General features: G+C 47.2%; 1 protein-coding gene across 6 annotated transcripts in view; it reads right to left on the reverse strand.

Moving 5' to 3' along the window:
• DBF4 (DBF4-CDC7 kinase regulatory subunit) overlaps positions 1-19,028 on the reverse strand; it is a 718,935-nt gene that overhangs the window by 53,224 nt on the left and 646,683 nt on the right. For all 6 annotated transcript variants that reach the window (XM_069648379.1, XM_069648376.1, XM_069648378.1 and 3 more), the window contains exon 12: positions 12,697-12,815. In XM_069648379.1, the coding sequence (XP_069504480.1) occupies positions 12,697-12,815 (119 nt within the window). The remainder of the gene's footprint in view (positions 1-12,696; positions 12,816-19,028) is intronic.

The raw sequence follows: 19,028 nt of genomic DNA on the forward strand, positions 1-19,028 counted from the left end.
ATGCAGAACATGGAGATGACTGCATTCTGGGTACGAATGCACGCAGGGGCGAAGAGCAAGAAATTACAATGTGTCTAGTAAAGGTCGGTCCTTGTGAAAAAGGGGCAAAAGGGTGGCTAAGCAGGCACTATGGTCCCAAAGGTGGAACAGGGGGTCCGGGCCTCTCAAACGTACCCTAGTCTCTCTGGTTCAACAGCGTTATAATGGGTTTCTCAGTGATGTGCTTGCGATTCGAACTGGGTTTGACTGCAGCGAATCATGGAGATCCAGGCGGCGGCATCAAGTTAGATTTGATGTGAAGCTCCCGTTGAGTAGATTCGGTGTCAGAACAGTGTGGATCAAAGAGACCACCAGGTTAGGCTAGACAGTTGAGCCTGTTCAAGGTGATGGGTCACTTAGACGGGCGAAAGGATGCTTTCAGCTGCACAAGTTGAGGTTCGAGTTGGTTCGATGCAAAGACTTCATCAGCGGTCACCTTCTTGGTCAAGCCAGAGTGGCGATTAACTCTGCTGGTGCGATGCAGCGGCAAACTAGTTTAAGCAAACAGTGGTTTGAAGAGTGTGTCAAAGGCAGACTTGGGCTCGAGGATGGTTTGAAGTGGTGGAAACCTGCTTTGAATTCTCTGGGGCTGCAAGTCCCAATCCAGAGGCTCCACAACACAGTAAGTCTGCTTCCACTTCACTCCCAGTCCAGGGAGCTTAGCTGCCACCCGAGGGCCCTGTGAATCCGTGCATCTGGCAGAGTGCAGGCCCTATAGCAGTCTATCGAAAATGTTCCCTTGGATGGCCTGGGGGACAGAGCCCGCTGCTGCCTTGGAATTACTTTTTTCAACTCAAAACTGAAGACTTGCATAGAGTGCACTCCCAATAGGATTCTTCCTGTCCTGAACACAGTCCAAAAATGAATCCCGAAAGTAGTGTAAGAACCCTTCCTTAAAAAGGGCCACAGGAAATTGGACAAAAGCAAGCCTGCTGTAAAGGGGTCCAATCCCTGGCTCTGTGACAAATGACCCTTACCTTCTTGCTTCATACCCAGAGTGCTTTGTCCTGCATAAAATGGAGAGAGAGAGCCCCATCGAAAACAAGATGGCATAACCTTCCCCTTAGCTCCCATCTACTTGCTACTCTAACCCCGACCCATTCCCAAACCAACAGCTTTAAAGGAAATTGTCACAACCCACATCCAAAAACCCCTCTGACAAGCCCATGGGCCAGGAGGGGTCTGGGCTCGGGTCTCTAATAAGCCTGGGAACCCACTTCTTAAGCCCTCTTGGAGCCAGGCCTCATACACAGTGAAAAGACATGTGCTTAGGTGGACTACTTTATTTTGAAGCTGCCAGTCAACATGGAGACATCCACATAGCCTGGCTCCTAGGAACCAAGCTATGCGGTATAGTGTTTCGGGTGTGGTAGCCTAGGGACTACTTTACCTGGACTACTTTCTTGAAACTATTTAAACCACACCCGAATGGGATAACACGCTTCGCGTTACTTTTCAATCTTTCAACGTGACGCTCACCGTGTCCAGCTATACCCGCGAACCTCGGAGAAGCAGAACCTGCAGGGAGATAAAAGAATGATTAGCAGCAGCATCTTACCTGCAATCTTCATCTTTAACCGCCCACAGCTCTTGCAAACCGCTTCCTTGGATCAGCACATCTTCCGGACCGAAGGATCTGAAAAAAGGAAAGAAGCAAGGTATTAGAGACATCACAATATTACGAAGTGCTCCGAAAGGCTTACCTGGCAGGTCGCCCCTCGGCCGGCATCGCCTTGGAATTCCACACGCTAGGAGAACACCGCGACCTATGAGTAAAGAAGAGAAAACAGGTTAGAAAAGGCAAGACATCACAGCGCTGCGTATAGCGCTTACTTACCGCATCATAGCGCTCATCACGCGCCACCATTTATTGGCGAGGCCCAACTCAGCCGACACGCCACAGTGAACCTCTACATATCTAAGGAAGAGAAAGCGACATTTAAACCAAGAAAGGCATGCAGGAATAACAATACGAAAACAGCAATAAAACCTACCTGGAAGACATCAAACGGGCGGGCGTCAGTGAAGTAACTAGATCGCATTCACCCACGAAGGACAACGCGTCCCTTCCAAGAAGACAGGACAGAGAGCACACCTAATTCAACAATAAGGTGAGGAGAGGGCCCAGAAGGGCTGAAGTCATACGGGGTGGAGGGAGGCTAATTACCTCAGTTGGCCAGTCTTGAACAAAGCCTCCTGTATTTTCAGGCAGAACCTCCCCCATAGTCCACATCTGGGAACCACTGAGAAGGATACCAGCGTCCAATTTGGCTGGGTGGCGCCCCGTGGATACCAGGTGAGCGTAACAGAACTTCAGGTTTTTGCATGCATACCGGGTGCAAGGCTCACCTTTATTACAGGGGTGTCAATTTGAAGCACGGTTCCCAGAAGCTATTCTGCTGATAATTTCCTTGGCTGGAGCAGTGGTTTCCCAACCTCCCAGAATATAAAAAAGAGATCCTTTCTTCCTTTTGCCTTGCTTCCAAAACCCAAGACAGGCAGTCTGAGCAAGAATCCCCGTAGCCTTTCCATAGCTTGCCTCAGGTCACAGTATTGACACCAGTAGGATACCAATTTGATGTGGCTAAAATAATTGTGTGGCTATCAGTTACCATACCAAAAAAAAAAGGTATGGCTTATTTGTCAAGATTACCCCACCACCAGATGGATAAGGCCTACAATGATCATGTTTTTGGATCGGAGGTGAAGCAGTTAAATGCAATCTGTCTGCAGTGACTGAGAAGCTGTGACGAAGGGTGCATGTGACCTCTGAACATGCACTGTGCCACAGAAGGGCAGGCGCTGCAGTTCAGGAAACCGATGCTGCAGACCATGGTTGTGTACTATGCTTTTGGCATGGAGCTTTCTAAAAGTGGGTCCAATTAACAGGCCACCCTTTCTGAGATTATCTGAGTTATCTATATCATTTCTATTGTTAAATAAAAACAATCCAGGGCTTCTACACCCTCACCAGATGGCATTACATCACAGTTCTGCCCCAGTCCTCTTCATCAAGTAACATTACACAGAAGAAAATGGATTCAACCTTAACTGGGCTCATAATGAATTGTAAGGGACAAGTTACTTACCTGCAACTGTTCTCCAGCATGGATCTGGCATGGATTCACATGCTCATGAATATTCCCTGTCAGGCTGGGAATCCTCGGTAAAGAAAAAAAAAAAAATCAGTATCCGTTTCGTTTCTGATCCGTCTTTCTTAGTAACCAATAACTGATCTCTGGGTCATACTGCCCACAGCCAATGACTGTCCTCTCCCGAAGCCCCTCCCCTGGCAGCCATCCTCAGATTTGGTAGCACGTAAAGTGGCAGTATGACCAAGTGAAGAGCCGCAGCGGGGAAGGAGGGAGGGTTTGCATGTGAATACATGCCAGACCCATGCTGGAGAACAGTTACAGGTAAGTAACTTGTTCCTTCTCCAGCATGGGGTCTGGCATGGATTCACATGCTCATGAATATAAGAATACATAGCAGTACACACATGCACAACCACGGGAGGTGGCAAAAGGCTTGCCCAGGATGGCCTTCCTCCGACTGCGAGGCCAGACGCGCCACTGTGTCGAGCTTGGCTCCCAGAAAAAGTGCGACTTGCGAGGGGACCAGGTGGGATTTCAGGAAGTTGATGGAGAACCCCAGGTCCGTGAGCAGCTGGACGGTCTTCATTGTGTGTTCTACAGCGAGCTCCCTTGTCCCTGCACGGATGAGTCAATCGTCCAGGTATCGGTAGACGTGGATCCCCTGCAGGCGCAGCCGCGCCGCCACTGGTGCGAGGCACTTGGTGAAAACCCTGGGTGCCAACTTCAATCCGAACTGGAGGGCCTTGAACTGGTAGTGCCGTCCGTGGACCACGAACCCGAGGAACCTTCGGTGTCCTTTTAGAATGGGGATGTGGAAGTATGCATCCTCCAAATCCAACGATGACAGGAAATCGCCCTCCTCCAGCTGTCCCAGCACGTGCTGGAGGGTGACCATCCGGAACTTGTGCCTTGATGTGCTTGTTCAGTCGTCGTAGGTCCAGGATGGGCCGCCATCCTCCTGTCTTTTTCACGAGAAAGTACCTTGAGTAAAATTCCGGAGCCCCGGAGCCTCTTCGGGACGAGCTAGATGGCACCTTTCTTGAGCATTGCCCTTACCTCCAGTAATAGTTGAGGGACGTGGTTTTCCTTCCTGGCCACGGGAGGAATGCCGGGGGAACGTTTTTTGAAACTCAAGGGCGTGCCCCTGGGCCAGGGCGTCCAGCACCCAACGGTCGGTGGAGATGGACTCCCACATGCTGACGAACTTCGCCAGCCGGCCTCCCGCCGGGGTGCTTCGGTGGGGTCCCAAAGCCACGGTCGGTTCAGTCTTGCTTGGAGGACGCTTTGCCGCCTTGACCTCCCTGGAGACGACAGCAGAATCCACCCGACTTGCCTCGTACCCATAGGCTTCTTGCGACGAGGAGCGGACCGCCTGGCGGTACGTAGAGGATACACCGCCGAATCCCTTGGAGGCACCTTGCTTGCCTCCGGAGTTCCGAAAGGACGGCCGTCGTTGCTGGAGTACTCCTAGGACCCGAGCCATCTCTGTGTCTGCCTTGCTAGCTTGGAGGGACTCATCCACTGTTTCCCCAAACAGGTTGTTCCCGTCAAAGGGCATGTCCAACACCTTGGTTTGTACGTCCTGGCGGAAATCTGTCGCCTTGAGCCACCCTCGCCGTCTAAGGCATACGCTGTTGCCTAGCTGGCGGAAACCGGTGTCGGCAATGTCCGTTGCCACCGTTATGGTGTGGTCCGACGCCACCTCACCTTCCTGCAAGATCTCCAGGGCCTCCACCCTCTTGTCGTCCGGTAGGAAGTCCAACAGGGGGGCGATCTTGTACCACAATTCCCTGTCGTAGCAGGCTACGATCGCAAGGGCATTGGCCACCTTAATCGTTGTTGCCGCCGAGATAACTCCATAATTCCATCGCATCCAGCTTCTTTGCTTCGCCTTCCGGCTGGGAAGTTGACGTTGAGGCCGATGCCCCCCTCCCCCGCTTTCTTCTTGGCCACCGCTGAGACGACCGAGTCAGGGGTCGGTTGCACCCTAAGGCACAGGGGGGCCGCGTCTGGGACCCGGTACTACTTCTCGTACCGATCCCTCTTAGCAGGCGTTGTAGACGGGTTCTAGAGAAGGGCGAGTCCCTCGTCCAGGAGGTCATCCAGCAGAGGCACGGCGAGGACCGTCTTCCTCTGGCCTCGCACCGTTGGTAAAGGAACCCCTCCTTCTCTCCGGGACAGAGCTGGAAAAACTTGGATGCCCTGGCAATCATAGCGTGGAAGGACCCAATCTTGTCGGGCTGGCCCGAGTCGGGGGCGATGGGAGATCCGTCCCGTCGTCGTCATCCGTGCCCGTTCCCGTGTCATCCCCAGCGACGGGGGCAAAGGTTGAGCAGGCCGAGAGGGCTGAAAACGCGGGGCTGGATGGGTCCGTCTCCTCTTGCTTGGGGGACTTCCCAACAGGCCTGGTTCTGGCTCCTCCGTCGGGCCTGGCTCTGGCTCCTCCATCGGTGGTAGGGGCAATCTCATCCTTATCTTTTTAGGATTGTATTGCCAACAAAATGGCCGCCGAGTTGTCCTGCGGTACCGGAAGCGACAGGCGCGACGGTTGACTTGGAACCTCGCCGGCACCGCCGTCGCTCTCGTCGTCCTCTTCGGGATCCTTCCCGTGGGACCGGGCCTCCTCAACGCCCTCATTGAGGCCCTCCAAGACTTCAACCAGCTCCTCCTCAGAGGCTGTGTCCGTATCCACGATGCCACCGGTCGCCCCCCCCACCCTCTTTTTCCGCCAGGGTCTTCACGGGGGTCTTCTCGATGGGCCTGAAAGAGGCTTCCCTCCGCAGTGGCAGGGAAACTCTGGGCCCCGAGGTCGCCTCCACTGATGTAGCCTCCACAGGCTGCGTCAGGGCCGCCGCGACTTCCTCGCTAGAGGCCTTAGCCGGGTGAATCAAGGCCTTCACCACCTTCTGTGGGCCTGTGGCCTTCACCTTGGGGGGAGGGTCACCGCCTCGCTCCGCCTTGGCTGGATCCTTCGAGCCGACCGGGGCCTCTCCAGAAGCTTCGCCGGGTTCTCGGCTTTCCTCTTCCCCGAGCCAGAGCGTTGGCTCATGGTTGATGGCGCCGGAGAGGATGCGTCCCTGCCTGGCAAACGAGGAGCCCGACCGTTTGGCGCTCCCGGTGCACGCGGACTTGCGGTGCTTTGCCTTTTGTTGGGCCCCAGTCACCGGGGCGCCCTCACAGGATTTAGAAGACCGCTCGGACTTCTCACCTGACGGGCTCTTCCCTTCCAGCCAGTTGGAGAGGCGAAGATGTTGATTCTTCATGATCCGCTCCGACATGTTCCCGCAAAACGCACAGTCCTTCTCCACGTGTGTTTTGTCCTCATGAAGGCAGAGGCATTTCTAATGCTCGTCCTCCTTGAACACATTCTGTAGCTGGCATCCAGGACAAACCCTGAACAGCTTTCCGGGCGTCGAGCTTCCTTTCCCCTGGGCCATGTCCGGTTAGGCCTCAAACTTCTGGACTCCTCCAAGAAGCGCAACTCGACGAAAACTTCACCCTTGAGGGGCGTAGAAAATCCGAAACGGGTCCCCGTTGATCAGATTGAGAAACGGTGGAGCTTGAGGCTCTGTTTAACCGAAAAATTAGAAAAATCTCTTTGAAAAAAGCGCGAAAACGTAGCAAGCTCGAGAGCTAAAGGACGAGGACTCCCAACACTTGAACATACAGTAAAAATCTGAGGATGGCTGCCACGGGAGGGGCTTAGGGAGAGGACAGTCATTGGCTGTGGCAGTATGGCCCAGAGATCAGTGATTGGTTACTACTAAGAAAGACAGATCAGAAACGAAACTGATACTGATTTTTTCTTTACCGAGGATTCCCAGCTTGACGACGGGGAATATTTATGAGCATGTGAATCCATGTCAGACCCCATGCTGGAGAAAGATAATTTCAGGATGCCTTTTGTACTTCAATTGCATGATTTCAAGCTCGTGTGACCCTTTTATACATCAAGCAATGTTGCTCTCCAAAGTAAAAGCATCATCTTAAACCCATGCCTGTAGACAAAGTAGCCAGGTTAACCCTACCAAACATTCTTGCATCTATGTCCAAGTTAGAAACCAACAGTGCCCAACATTTTAGGGGATACCCTTCTATGTGAAGCCATGAACACTTGTTGATGGTGTCAGGCAAATGAATTGAACCATTGTAAAAATAATTCCAAGAACGTTTTTTTGTTTTATGAACTCTATATTGACAACAATGTATATGTTTATATTGGAGAGGATTTTACACTGGTCTAAAATAGTTATAAATGTAAACATTAGGGAGATAACGGGCAGTTTGCGTTTTTTGCTTTAGACAAGCTGCTTGAATTAATGTGGAAATTTGTGGGTGATTTATCTAGCATTATCAACTGGAGGATGACCTTTCATTTCTTGATTTGTTATTTTAAATAAAACAAACCTCAGATACAAAACTGCCAGTTGCTTGTCCCATATTTTGAGGCAAGTTTGTCGTGGTGGAGGGTGTTAAATGAAGGGCATCTCTCTTTAAAAGAATGAACTGTAGAACTTCAGATATATTTGACAGATTAAAATCCTCGCCAGATAGACAGGGAGAAAATTATACCTGGACCAACCAGAGTGGAGGTGGGGATACCTATTTGTGTTTTCTGTGGGTTGCAAAGCATGTCAGGAGACCCTAACGGCAGGGAGAAAGTGGGATGGATTGGGTGAGATTATGCACCTACCCAATGCAGACCACTGAGGACATCAGGGATTCTACGACAGCAAGAGGCCATCTTGCTGTCCTAGAATGCAACATGCTCAAATCATTGATAATGAGCTAGGCCCAGGTCTTGGAAGACAAAACCTTACAACGGTTAATGAGGTGAGCAGAGACACTAACTTCCCAAGACTAAGTGACTGTGTGACGCTATCCTGACGAGAACCACCCATGAACCTTGCTTTCTAGACCTGTGGCTGGATGTTATGGCTCAGTAGCGCTGGTCCTTTTAGAGCAGAAGAGAACATTCATTGACCAACCTGACACTTCTTTATATAAAAAACACCATCTGCTGGTAAATAAACCCTTACATGCCCTCTGAGTTATCTCTGCGAGCTCATGGCCACAGGTCATCAGCATTCGGGAGCTTAGCAGGGTGACGGTGGGGTTAATGAGAGTATTTGCAGTTTATTTTCCCCCTGCCCAGAGTGCTTATATTTAGTTATATCCTGATGTGTGCAACATGTGTGTAAACAATACCTGTGGTGAGAACTCCTAATTCCAGTCCCAGTTGTTCTGTCCCTAACTATTACATCACTCCATTGGGAGATGGCCTACTTGGTCTTCATACCATTCTTGGACAAGAAAACCTAAAGCAAGCTTGTCAACGATCCTGAACTTTAGTTCTTGCATTGTATAAACCAAGGACTTTTAGGGCAAGCCCCTTAATGCATTTCTTCTCCAAGGAAGCAAAATGTAAAAGAACCTTTTTTCTAAAGGTGAAACGCAACCACCACCTCAGGCTTAACTGGCAGGTGCAATCCAAGGTCATCCAACATACAGACAACATGGAAAGGAGACTCAATACAAATGACTGCAGCTCGCCAAACTGACCAACTTTTGCGATTACCACCAGAAAAGTGACTACAAAGGGAAAGCAGCTGTAAAGCACAAGAATGCAAAAATTCAAACAAAGCTGCCATAATAAATTAGTAGTGAGCACAAGATTCAAGTCTCAAGACAGAACAGCAAATTGTTTTGGGGGGAAAAGATTTCGCAATCCCTTAAACGGTATAACTGTCAGATGAAAAAATAGGTCCCGCTCTCTGTTGTGATGTGGAAACTGAAATGTCTGTCCAGTGAACTTTGACAGTACCAACGTTTGGTCCATCCTTGACCAATGAAAACAGGAAATTAATAAAAGCTATTGTAGTGAGCGCTTACGATCCAACGGCCTTGTGAAGGCATCATACAAATATTTTCTTGAATCTACAAGCATAAATCGACTTACTGGCATGCCTATGCACAGAACGCATCGCTACTGAAGCATTTTACATAGGCATGTAGTTTCAGATGATACACTTAGATCTTTGCCACACCTTTAGGGATTATACCTCATCTGGTGGACGTATATCAGTGTAACTTTATTATGTGATGCCAGATGTTTGACAATGTCAGGTGGGTAGACCACCTAGAGAGTGTCGCACAAAACAGTTGGTTTCACTAAACACAGAGAAAGCTTTTGATCAGATGGACTGCTGGTTTCCGTTTAGGAGCATGGAGAAAAATTTAGCGAATGATACAGGCCTGCTACCATCAAATGGTTCCTCAAATCCCCCATCAAACTAAAAAATAAATTGACATCCTATGCGCTGCCAATTAACCCAGGCTAAATGAAATTAAATAAGAGAAAAAAAAAACGGAGCATCTGAAATAGATCATGGCTAGGCTGTTGTGAAATACCAATGCCATACTAAAAATAAATACCCTTCCCAAACGGGTATGCTTCGCTTGTGCTATGCATATGCCCAGCTGTTTTCTTTTTCCTTCACATTTACAGAAGAACACCATCCCTTTTTTTATAAGAAAGAAACATTAGGGTATAACAATCACATGAGAATGTGCCAAGGATGGTGGGGGAGGGAGTGGCAGGTGTTGCACGATTTGGGCCTATTTTGTTCGAGTGGTCACAATATCATACAGAAAAACACATGGGCACTGATATCAACATTGTGTCAGTTCATTAAAAGCTGAGCTATGATTACATAAAGGAGAGGTTGCCAAAAATCGTGCACAGTAGCATAGTCCGAGTACAGTGTCAAATGCCGGTATCATTTAACCAGTAATACATCAATGCTCACGTCATTTCCTTACCGTTTAACCCAGATTCCCCCCAACATCAATTTCACGCTTGCGACAAAAGTCTTCATAGAGGAAACAGATGTTTGGGAGTATACTTCACTTAACATGCTTTAGTGAACACCAACAAATAATACCAACAATATAAAACCGATTTTGGGATCACACAACAAGGTGGATTAAACAATCTTTAAATAGGTAACTGGTTTTTACACTTTGGGATTATGGAGGCACTTTGCAGATATCCAACAGAACTTGATCATGACAGTCTGGCTCCAAAGGTTTGACCTAAGTCTTATGCAAAGTCATCAAAGAGTCAGAACGGCACTCAAGAAGAGGATTTTTAGAAAAGTGGGGAAAAGCAGATCTCCACGGAGTCTTAGCCTTTGTCCGAATTCTGGGTGAATGTAGTGCACTGTAACAGTTCAAAGCACTGCAAAGATGCATGATACAAGATAATGTACAAGTGACATCTGAGAGACTAAAAACATTTCCAAATCCATCAGACATGTTGGAGACAATGTGGTAGGAGGGGTGCTGCACTATTACATGTAGTCGCCCTTTTCAAGAAAGGACATACTGGAAATAGATTCCAAGTGCTATCAGAGCATTTATAGGTTTTATCATTCCTTTGCATAATGAGAAAATGGTTTCATACTCATCTACCGCAGTATTTCTGGCAACTGCAGCTTGGGTTTGAAGCAATTACTATGGATTAAGCGACATAAAAACAAAAAGCAATACTTTACTTTTACATTTTATTTAAATTAAAAAAAAAAAAAAACAGTGAGTTACTCATCACAGATACCAAGTTTAACATGGCCATAGGGAGAGGGTGCTACATCAGTTTGGCTAAATATTGTATAGCAACCTATAAAATAAACAAGCCTGTGCATGACAGGAGGAGTTACAGTTAAACTCAAATCTAGGGTAAGAGAAGGGATATGTACCACCTGGGAATGGTGACAAATGAGATCACTGAAGATTAGAAAACCAGAGACACTATTTCTTTCAATGCAAACACATGCAGATGATGGATGACACTTATCCATTAGGGTGCCAAGTCCACAAGTTGGAAGTTCAGAGCGAGCCATGATGCAGCTCCATTCTGCTTCGGGAACATTTTCTGGGTCGCCTGTCCCATCCAAAGGAATTTAGCCCAGCAGGTTGCCACCAGGTGAAGAGGTAAAGAGAATGTGCAGAAACAAAAACCACTTCTGTCTTTGGCCACCCATCAAGGGATGTGGAGCAACAGCTGAGAATTTTGAGATTGAGGACGACACAATATTCAAAAGCAATGAGCATATAACTATGGTGGAAGAATTGAAATGGGACCTATGCCCATGGGAGTCCCACATTAAAAAGTGTATCTATGGAGTTGCAAGTGCTGTGAGATTCTTAATCTTTGACTCTTCTTTATCCTTTTATTCGCACATTTGTTATATCTCACTCCAGTCGTTATCAGTTGTATAACATCCATAAATCTTGCCGTTTTCTCACAATTTATGCAACTAAGGTCTTGCTCTCCCTCGCTGATTTTTTTCTATACCTTTCTACTGTTCATTTATTCTTTTCAGCCTTACTGCATCTACACGTGCTACATTTTGTTTTATTGACAACTTCTATCCGCATTCTCTTCTTACTCTCTCCCAGGGGATCAATTTGCCCCGCTTTACTTTCTCTTGATGACCATCCTTCAGCTCTGGTCTACTTTTCCTTTGCTTAAATGTCTCCATCTTTCCCCTCCTTACCTGTCCTCAATTTCCTTCTCTACTCCGGTTTCTTCTCAAAGATCCCAGTCTCAGTTCCTTCTCTCGATCCCCACCTTCCCTTGTGCGTCCCTCCAGATTCCGGTCCTTTTCACTTCTAGCCCATACGTTTTGGAATGTCCTTCCCCTCCCTCTCCGTACGATCTCTACTCTTCCTCACTTTAAAGCTCATCTCATTCTCAAGGTGCATCTTCTCTCAGATTGCCTTCCTATAAGGACTCATGCTTTATCACTCATGTACCTTTTGTATATTCATGTAAGGCGTTCTAAAAATCAAATGAAATACAACTGTCTTCCGACGGCAATTTATAACATGGATGTACGCTTGCAACTGTTATTAAAAGTATTAATGTGACTTCAGTGTACAAGATACAAATCTCAGTTTACATTATACATTACTTATGGATGTGCATCCACGGGTGTAGGTTTGTTAGTTAAGTGTTTTGTTGTTTCTTACATATTAATGACTACATACATACGGATTACTAGAAATGGTTTCTTGAAATACCAATAAAGAGTTGACAAAATGATCTTCATTGTCCTACACTAGTCTGATATTGAAATGATCATGTCAATACTTCTCGCCAACAGATGCCTTGAAGAAATCAGCAAGTTAATGCACCTATATATTTCCCTTGAGAGTGGAAAATATTCCTCAGAGTCTTGAATCTGGTCTCATATAAGTGGTTTCTGTTAATAAGCATTCATTGAAAGGACCTTACTAAAAGTAGGACTTTTACATAGTTATGATCTCACCACCAGGGATTTGGTGGATATCAACTCTGAGGAATTAGAATAGAATTACGTTTGCATTGGTATCAAAACTGAAATCAGTATGCAAAATAGCCAACATTAAATTAACCAGTTGTGATTAAATACAATGCACACATTTCAAAATTAGATAATTAGAACACACCATTGTCAAATGTTTGGAATATATAAATAGAAATTCCAAACAAAGCTTCGATCAGAACAACCCTAATTACCTTTTGTTTTGGTCATTCGTACGGTCCACAAATTCATTGACATACTTGGAAATCATATCATCTATAACTTGATAATGAGCACTCTGGGCAAATATTCTGTGCTGTTCACTTTCAACATGCTGAAATAAAGAGAATCAAACAAACACATTTAGAAGACAACAAAATGCCCTTCTCAGTTTCTGGAATGATAGTGATTTACTTCTCAAAATACAGTAATCATTCTTTTCGGAGACACATCTTTAGATCTGCATACCATGTAACCTTAATTATAGATTTGCAACCACTGCTCTAGTATTTCTAATACATGGACGATATCTGCATAAGAGTCTGTACATAATTACAACTGCAGAACGTAATAAGAATTACTCATAGGTTACAGTTGATTCGTGTTGACATAGTCGGTTACCAAAATCAGAACATTGTGTGAAATGCAGCTCTCAGCAGCATTACAACTGCCATTAAAATACTTCAAGCAATGGCGCACTTTGGATTCCTTTCTTTTAAATGAATTTTGTCATGTAATGGCTATTACTTGATAAAGAAGGAGGACATTATGGTAGTATGTTTATTTAGTGAACTGCTGATATTTAGCACAGGACGACAGGAATGTATATGCATTGTCAGAAGAAAGACACCAACAATTTGTAGATATGGTTCACAAGTTTGCATTAAAGATATAAGGCCTACATTGCCCCATCTTTATGGGTGGTCCCTGGCTATGGGGAAGTACCTAGTGTAGAAAAGTAAGTTCCTTGGACACATCTGTCAGGTTCCATAAATCAGCTTTATTCCATGTTACACAAAGTTCCTTTATGATGGCAAGTATGAACCGCTGGGCCCCATCACCCAGGCTGGGGCTCTCCAACTGACAAGCAGTGGCACCTTCACTACAGGCATTCCTACACTCACAACTGAACATCCTCTCATGCATTCCCAAGCACCTGCATTCACACCAAGCACATTACAGCACATCTCCCTTCTTCACACATACAAATTCACAGGAGGGAAACGGGGGACACTCATACGAGGCACCTTTCTTGTGAGAGGTGCAACTCAAAAATAAGGAGGGCGTCCCCCCCTGGACCACTGGCTGTGCCTCCAACAGCAGCCACTCACTCTGACGTAAGAGTTGCCCCCCCCACCCCCCTCCTGCCCATATTCTACATCTCCTAGTCACGGGAATATGGCAAGGAGTCCCCTCCCTTATTCACCTACAAATCTGACCCATTCCTCACTTCAATTAAAACCCAGCCATTACCAAAGGGCGAGGTCCAAAAGTACCAGTGACCACTCCTCATACCGGAGGAGAGGTCCCACTCTATACCATACTCACACTTGGGGCTGTGTCGCCACGAACCAGCAAATCCCACCCCCCCGTAGCTGCCGAGCAAATATTTTTTGCAGGGACTCCCCTCTTCAAAGCCGCAGAAGTAGCCATTCCCCTTATGGAGTGAGCATGTAGCCCATCCGGTGGGTCTTTTCCTGCTAATCTCTAACACTCCAGTATAGCTAGAATAATCCAGCGGGATATGGTTTGTTTTGTCACCGCTAAACCCAATTTACGACCTGTGTAGCCCACAAAGAGTTGGTCGTCTTGACGTAATTTTGTCATTCTTGCAATGTAAAAGCTGAGGGCCCTCTTGGGGTCCAGCCTATGTAATCTCGCCTCTTCTTTTCCCAAATGAGGAGGATAGAATGTTGGTAAAACAATTTTCTACGACAAATGGGAGTCGGAAACTATTTTTGGTAAGAAAGATGGTTTAACTTTCAGAACTACTTTGTCTTTGTAAAATGTGGTGGATGAGGTTTACATGAGAGAGCCTGTAGTTCACTAACCCTGCGGGATGATGTTAATGCCACAAGAAGGACAGTCCTTAGTGTTAGAAGCCTCAATGGACAGGAATGCAGAGGCTCAAATGGTATACATGTTAGGAATTTAAGAACTAAATTCAAATCCCAAGTTGGAACATGAAATGGTATTGGTGGATATACATTTGTAAGTCCTTTTAAGAACTGTATTATTAATGGTATTTTAAAGTCAGAAACCTCTTCCGAGGAGCGCTTAAAAATGGACAGCGCAGCAAGATATTCTTTGATTGTTCCGATCTGGAGCCCCAGATTGGCTAGATGTAACAGGAAAGAAAGCACCATTGGTGTGCCACATTGAAAAGGTTCCACATCTCTATCCTTGCACCAGTTACTGAATTTATTCCAATGACATCGGTACAAAGATTTTGTTACTGGCCTCCTGGCCGAAAGCAAAATCTCCATTACGTCATCCGGAAGGTCCCAATAATTGTATCTCAACCCCTCAGAAACCATGCATGAAGGTTGAGCGTGTTGACCTCTGGATGGAGAACCAGACCTTCCTCTTGCGAGAGAAGATCCTCTCTTTGTGGAAGACGTATTGGAGGGCAGATGGACATGTCCAGAAGGTCCGGGTACCACGTCCTCCTGGCCGAATCCGGGGCAATTAGGATCATGGTTTTCCTGAAATTTCTCAACCTACTTGAGGAATCACGGGGACTGGAGGAAACGCGTACAGCAGGGGAAAATCCCAATCCACTACGAACGCGTCTCCTAGAGCTCCTCTCGGAGGAAATGTCCTTGAGCAATACTGATCGCACTTTTGGTTTACTGAGGTTGCGAATAGATCCACTTGAGGGGTTCCTCAAAGGGCGAAGATCTCCAGAAGGACTTCCTGAGCTAGCTCCCACTTGTGGGAGACTGTGCTCTGCCTGCTCAGAGCATCTGCCGCCCTGTTCTGCTCTCAGGCTAGGTGAACTGCCGATAGAGAGACTCCCTCCTGTATCGCCCAGAACCAGAGCTGCATCGCCTCTGTGCACAGAGGTAGTGATCCTACGCCTCCTCTTTTGTTGAGGTAGTACATGGCCACTGTGTTGTCTGTCATTATCAGGACATTCCTTCTCTGTACAGAGGTCAGGAAGGCCTTCAGAGCTAGTCTGATTGCCCTCGGCTCTAAAAGGTTGATGTGTAGTCTGGACTCCAATGGAGACCAACGTCCGCTGATTGTCAGATCGTTGGTGTGTGCTCCCCACCCTGCGAGTGAGGCGTCCGTCACTACTGTTATCTCCGGCCATGGTTGCAAAAAAGATTCTCCCTTGAGGATGTTGTTGCAAGCCCACCATGATAGATCCTGAGCAACTGCGCTCGGGACTTGCAGGAGATCTGACATATTCCCCGAGAATTGGGACCACTGAGTTCTGATGGCCCATTGGAGGGATCTCATTCTCAATCTGGCCTCTGGCAACAGAAAAATGCAGGATGCCATGAGACCGAGCAACCTCAGGAAATCGAAGGCCGGTAGATGCTGGGTTTTTTGGAATTTATTTAGCATCTTCTGGATGTGGAGAGCTCTCACCTCGGGCAGCGAGGCTTTTCCAGAGGAAGTGTCCAAGACTGCTCCGATAAATTGGAGTTGTTGGGATGGTACCATGTGGGACTTCTTGAAATTGAGAGAGAAGCCCAGGTTGTGGAGTAAGTGCCAGGTGATCGACAGGTGTTCCTGAGCTTGTTCTGGAGAGCGTGCTCCGATTAGCCAGTCGTCCAGGTAGGGGTATATGTGAATTCCCCCTCTCCTGAGATTCGCTGCCACTACCGCCATCAGTTTGGTGAAAACCCTCGGGGCAGAGGTCAGCCCGAATGGCAGAACTCGAAATTGATAGTGAGAACAGCTAACTGCAAACCTCAGGTATTTTCTGTGCTTGGCATGGATTGGCACATGAAAATAAGCATCCTGAAAGTCCAATGATACCAACCAGTCTTGGAGTTGGAGAGCCTGAAGGATCTGAGAAAGGGTTACCATCTTGAACGTATCCTTCCTGAGGAATTTGTTTAATTTTCTCAAGTCCAAGATGGTTCTCAATTCTCCATCCTTTTTGGGGATGAGAAAATAGGGGGAGAATCAGCCTTTGTTCCTCTCCGCTACAGGTACCTGTTCTATTGCACCTTTCTCTAGCAGGGTTATAATCTCCTGCCAAAGGAACGGATCTGGAATTTTGGTAGAGTCGGCTCCTGGTGGATGATCTTGAGGTCTTTTTATGAAGAGTAGACAGTAACCTTGAGCTACTGTCTCCAGTGCCCATGCATCTGAATGAATGCCTCGCCATTCTTCCAGATGCTGAGAGATTTTGCCCCCCACAGGTGTTTTGTATAAGACTTCAGAGAGATTTGGAGGCGGCTGCAGGAGCGGCTGAGGGCATAGATTCCGTTCCTGAAGATGGCTTTGTAGTCTTTGCTCGTCCACCACGAGTGACATTTCTTCTGCCCCTTTGAAAAGCCTGTCCTCTTCCTCTACCAACAGAGGAGTAGTATCGAAAAGGACGACACCTCCAGGAAGATGAGCCCGAATAGGTTTTCTGAGGCTGTTGCAAGAAGGCACTTTGCTACCGCTTTCGAGGTCTGTAGTTTTTCCAGGCTCTCATCAGCCTTACTACCAAACAGCCTCGAGCCATCAAAGGGCATGTTGAGAAGCCTGGTCTGTACATCTGGGGCAAACCCAGACTTTCAACCACGCAAATCTGCGAAGCACTGTGCTTGATGCCATGGACCTGCTAATACTATCAGCAGTATCCAGTCCAGACTGGAGGCATTCCCCCATTGCCTCTTTACTGTCATTGGGCCTCATTACGAATCAGGCGTTAAGGGGTTAACCCTTAACGCCAGATTACAAGGTCCGTTAGCGCCATGGTGATATTAACGCCTGCTTTTTGCAGGCGTTAAAATCCCTGGCGCTAAGGGACCATGGTGCTAATTACGCCACCGTAATTTACGGTGGCGCAATTAGCGCCTTCCCCACTCCCAATGTGCCCTATGGGGCAAAAATGGGAATGGGGAAGGGTAAAATGGGAAATGGGGATTTACCGCCCCACTCACCTTGGAATGGGGCGGTAAATCAGCCATCCACCATGGTGTAAACTTAGTTTACACCATGGTGGTAAGGGTACGACCCAGGCAGTAACTTACCGCCTGGGTCGTAATGAGGCCCATTGACTATATTCAGGAAGCCTTCCCTTTCCTCGCCTTCCGGAATATGCTCAGCCACCGCCGAAATGCATTTCCACAGGGTATGTGTGAACCTGGCCAGGGTACAGGTGACATTGGTAGATTTCAAGGCCATGATACCTGACGTAAAAACTTTACGAGCCCAGGCATCAACCTTTTTATCCTCCCTGTCCGGTGGTATGGTTGGGTATGCTGCCTGCCTGGATGTAGTAGCTGCCTGAATAAACAAGGTTTCTGGAGTAGGGTGTCTACTCAGGTACTCTGGGTCAGAAGTGGAAGTTGCATACTTTTTTGGGAGATTGCCGTCTACTGCAGCAATGCTATCAGGTTTTTCCCAGTTTTTCTCAACTGTTCTTTACAATGCCCTATGAAAGGGGAGAACTGGATCTTTCCGGGGTCTTCGGACTATAATATCCGTCATATCATCTTGTTCAAACGTAGGGGAGGCTCTTCCCCAACCCATATATTCAATCACCCTACTCATCAAATTCCTATACCCTGAGTCTGCATGTTCTGCAGGATGAGGTGCAGCAAACTCCAATTCGGGTGATGTGTCCACACCACAAGCAGAACGCAGAGTTTCAGATAAATCCCGATACAAAAATGAGAGATCTATCAGTTCCTCTGGAACTTGTCTAGTCCCATATTTTACTCCAAGAGGAGTGACCTCATCTGAACCAGATTCCTCAAAAATTGAAGACATGGACCTAAAGAAGTCCGATCTTGGTAAAGGTGTAAACCTTCTCCTTCCTCATAATTTGTCGAAGGAATTGGTTTTCTTCGAGGGAGTCGAAGGAACCTTCGACACACTCGACAAAGCCTTCGACAAAGGCGTCGAGGATAAATTAGGCTTCGTTATCGGAGCAGTCGGCGCCGATGAAGTTGCACCCGACTGACAATTTTTGTTTCTTATGAGGGATCGGAGAGGCACTCGATCCTCGAGGATCTCTCGACGACTTGTCGGCTCAAGATCTATGGGTACTACTAGGCTTAACTGTTGTAGTTCCCGACTTCCCTGCATCGTCCAAAGGAGCAACCGGGGTCTGGCTTTTTTGAGGTTTCTTCGAGGGGGTCAAGGCCGCGTTCTCAAAGACCTGCAACATACTTTTTCTAAAGCTCTCCCACTTTGAAGGGGAATCCGATCTAGTCGGACATCGTACCAATTCTGTCGACGAATCGGACGATGACTGAGATCTATGTCTCCTTTTCAGCTTTATGGAGGAAGACAAAGAAGATCGTCTCGACCTGCTACGAGATCGGGATCTCTTCGAGTGCTTTTTATGGCATTCCAATTCCTTAGAGTCAGA

Source organism: Ambystoma mexicanum, chromosome 2q, assembly GCF_040938575.1.
Source record: "Ambystoma mexicanum isolate Mex_15411 chromosome 2q, UKY_AmexF1_1, whole genome shotgun sequence".
In the NCBI taxonomy this organism is placed as follows: Eukaryota; Metazoa; Chordata; class Amphibia; order Caudata; family Ambystomatidae; genus Ambystoma; species Ambystoma mexicanum.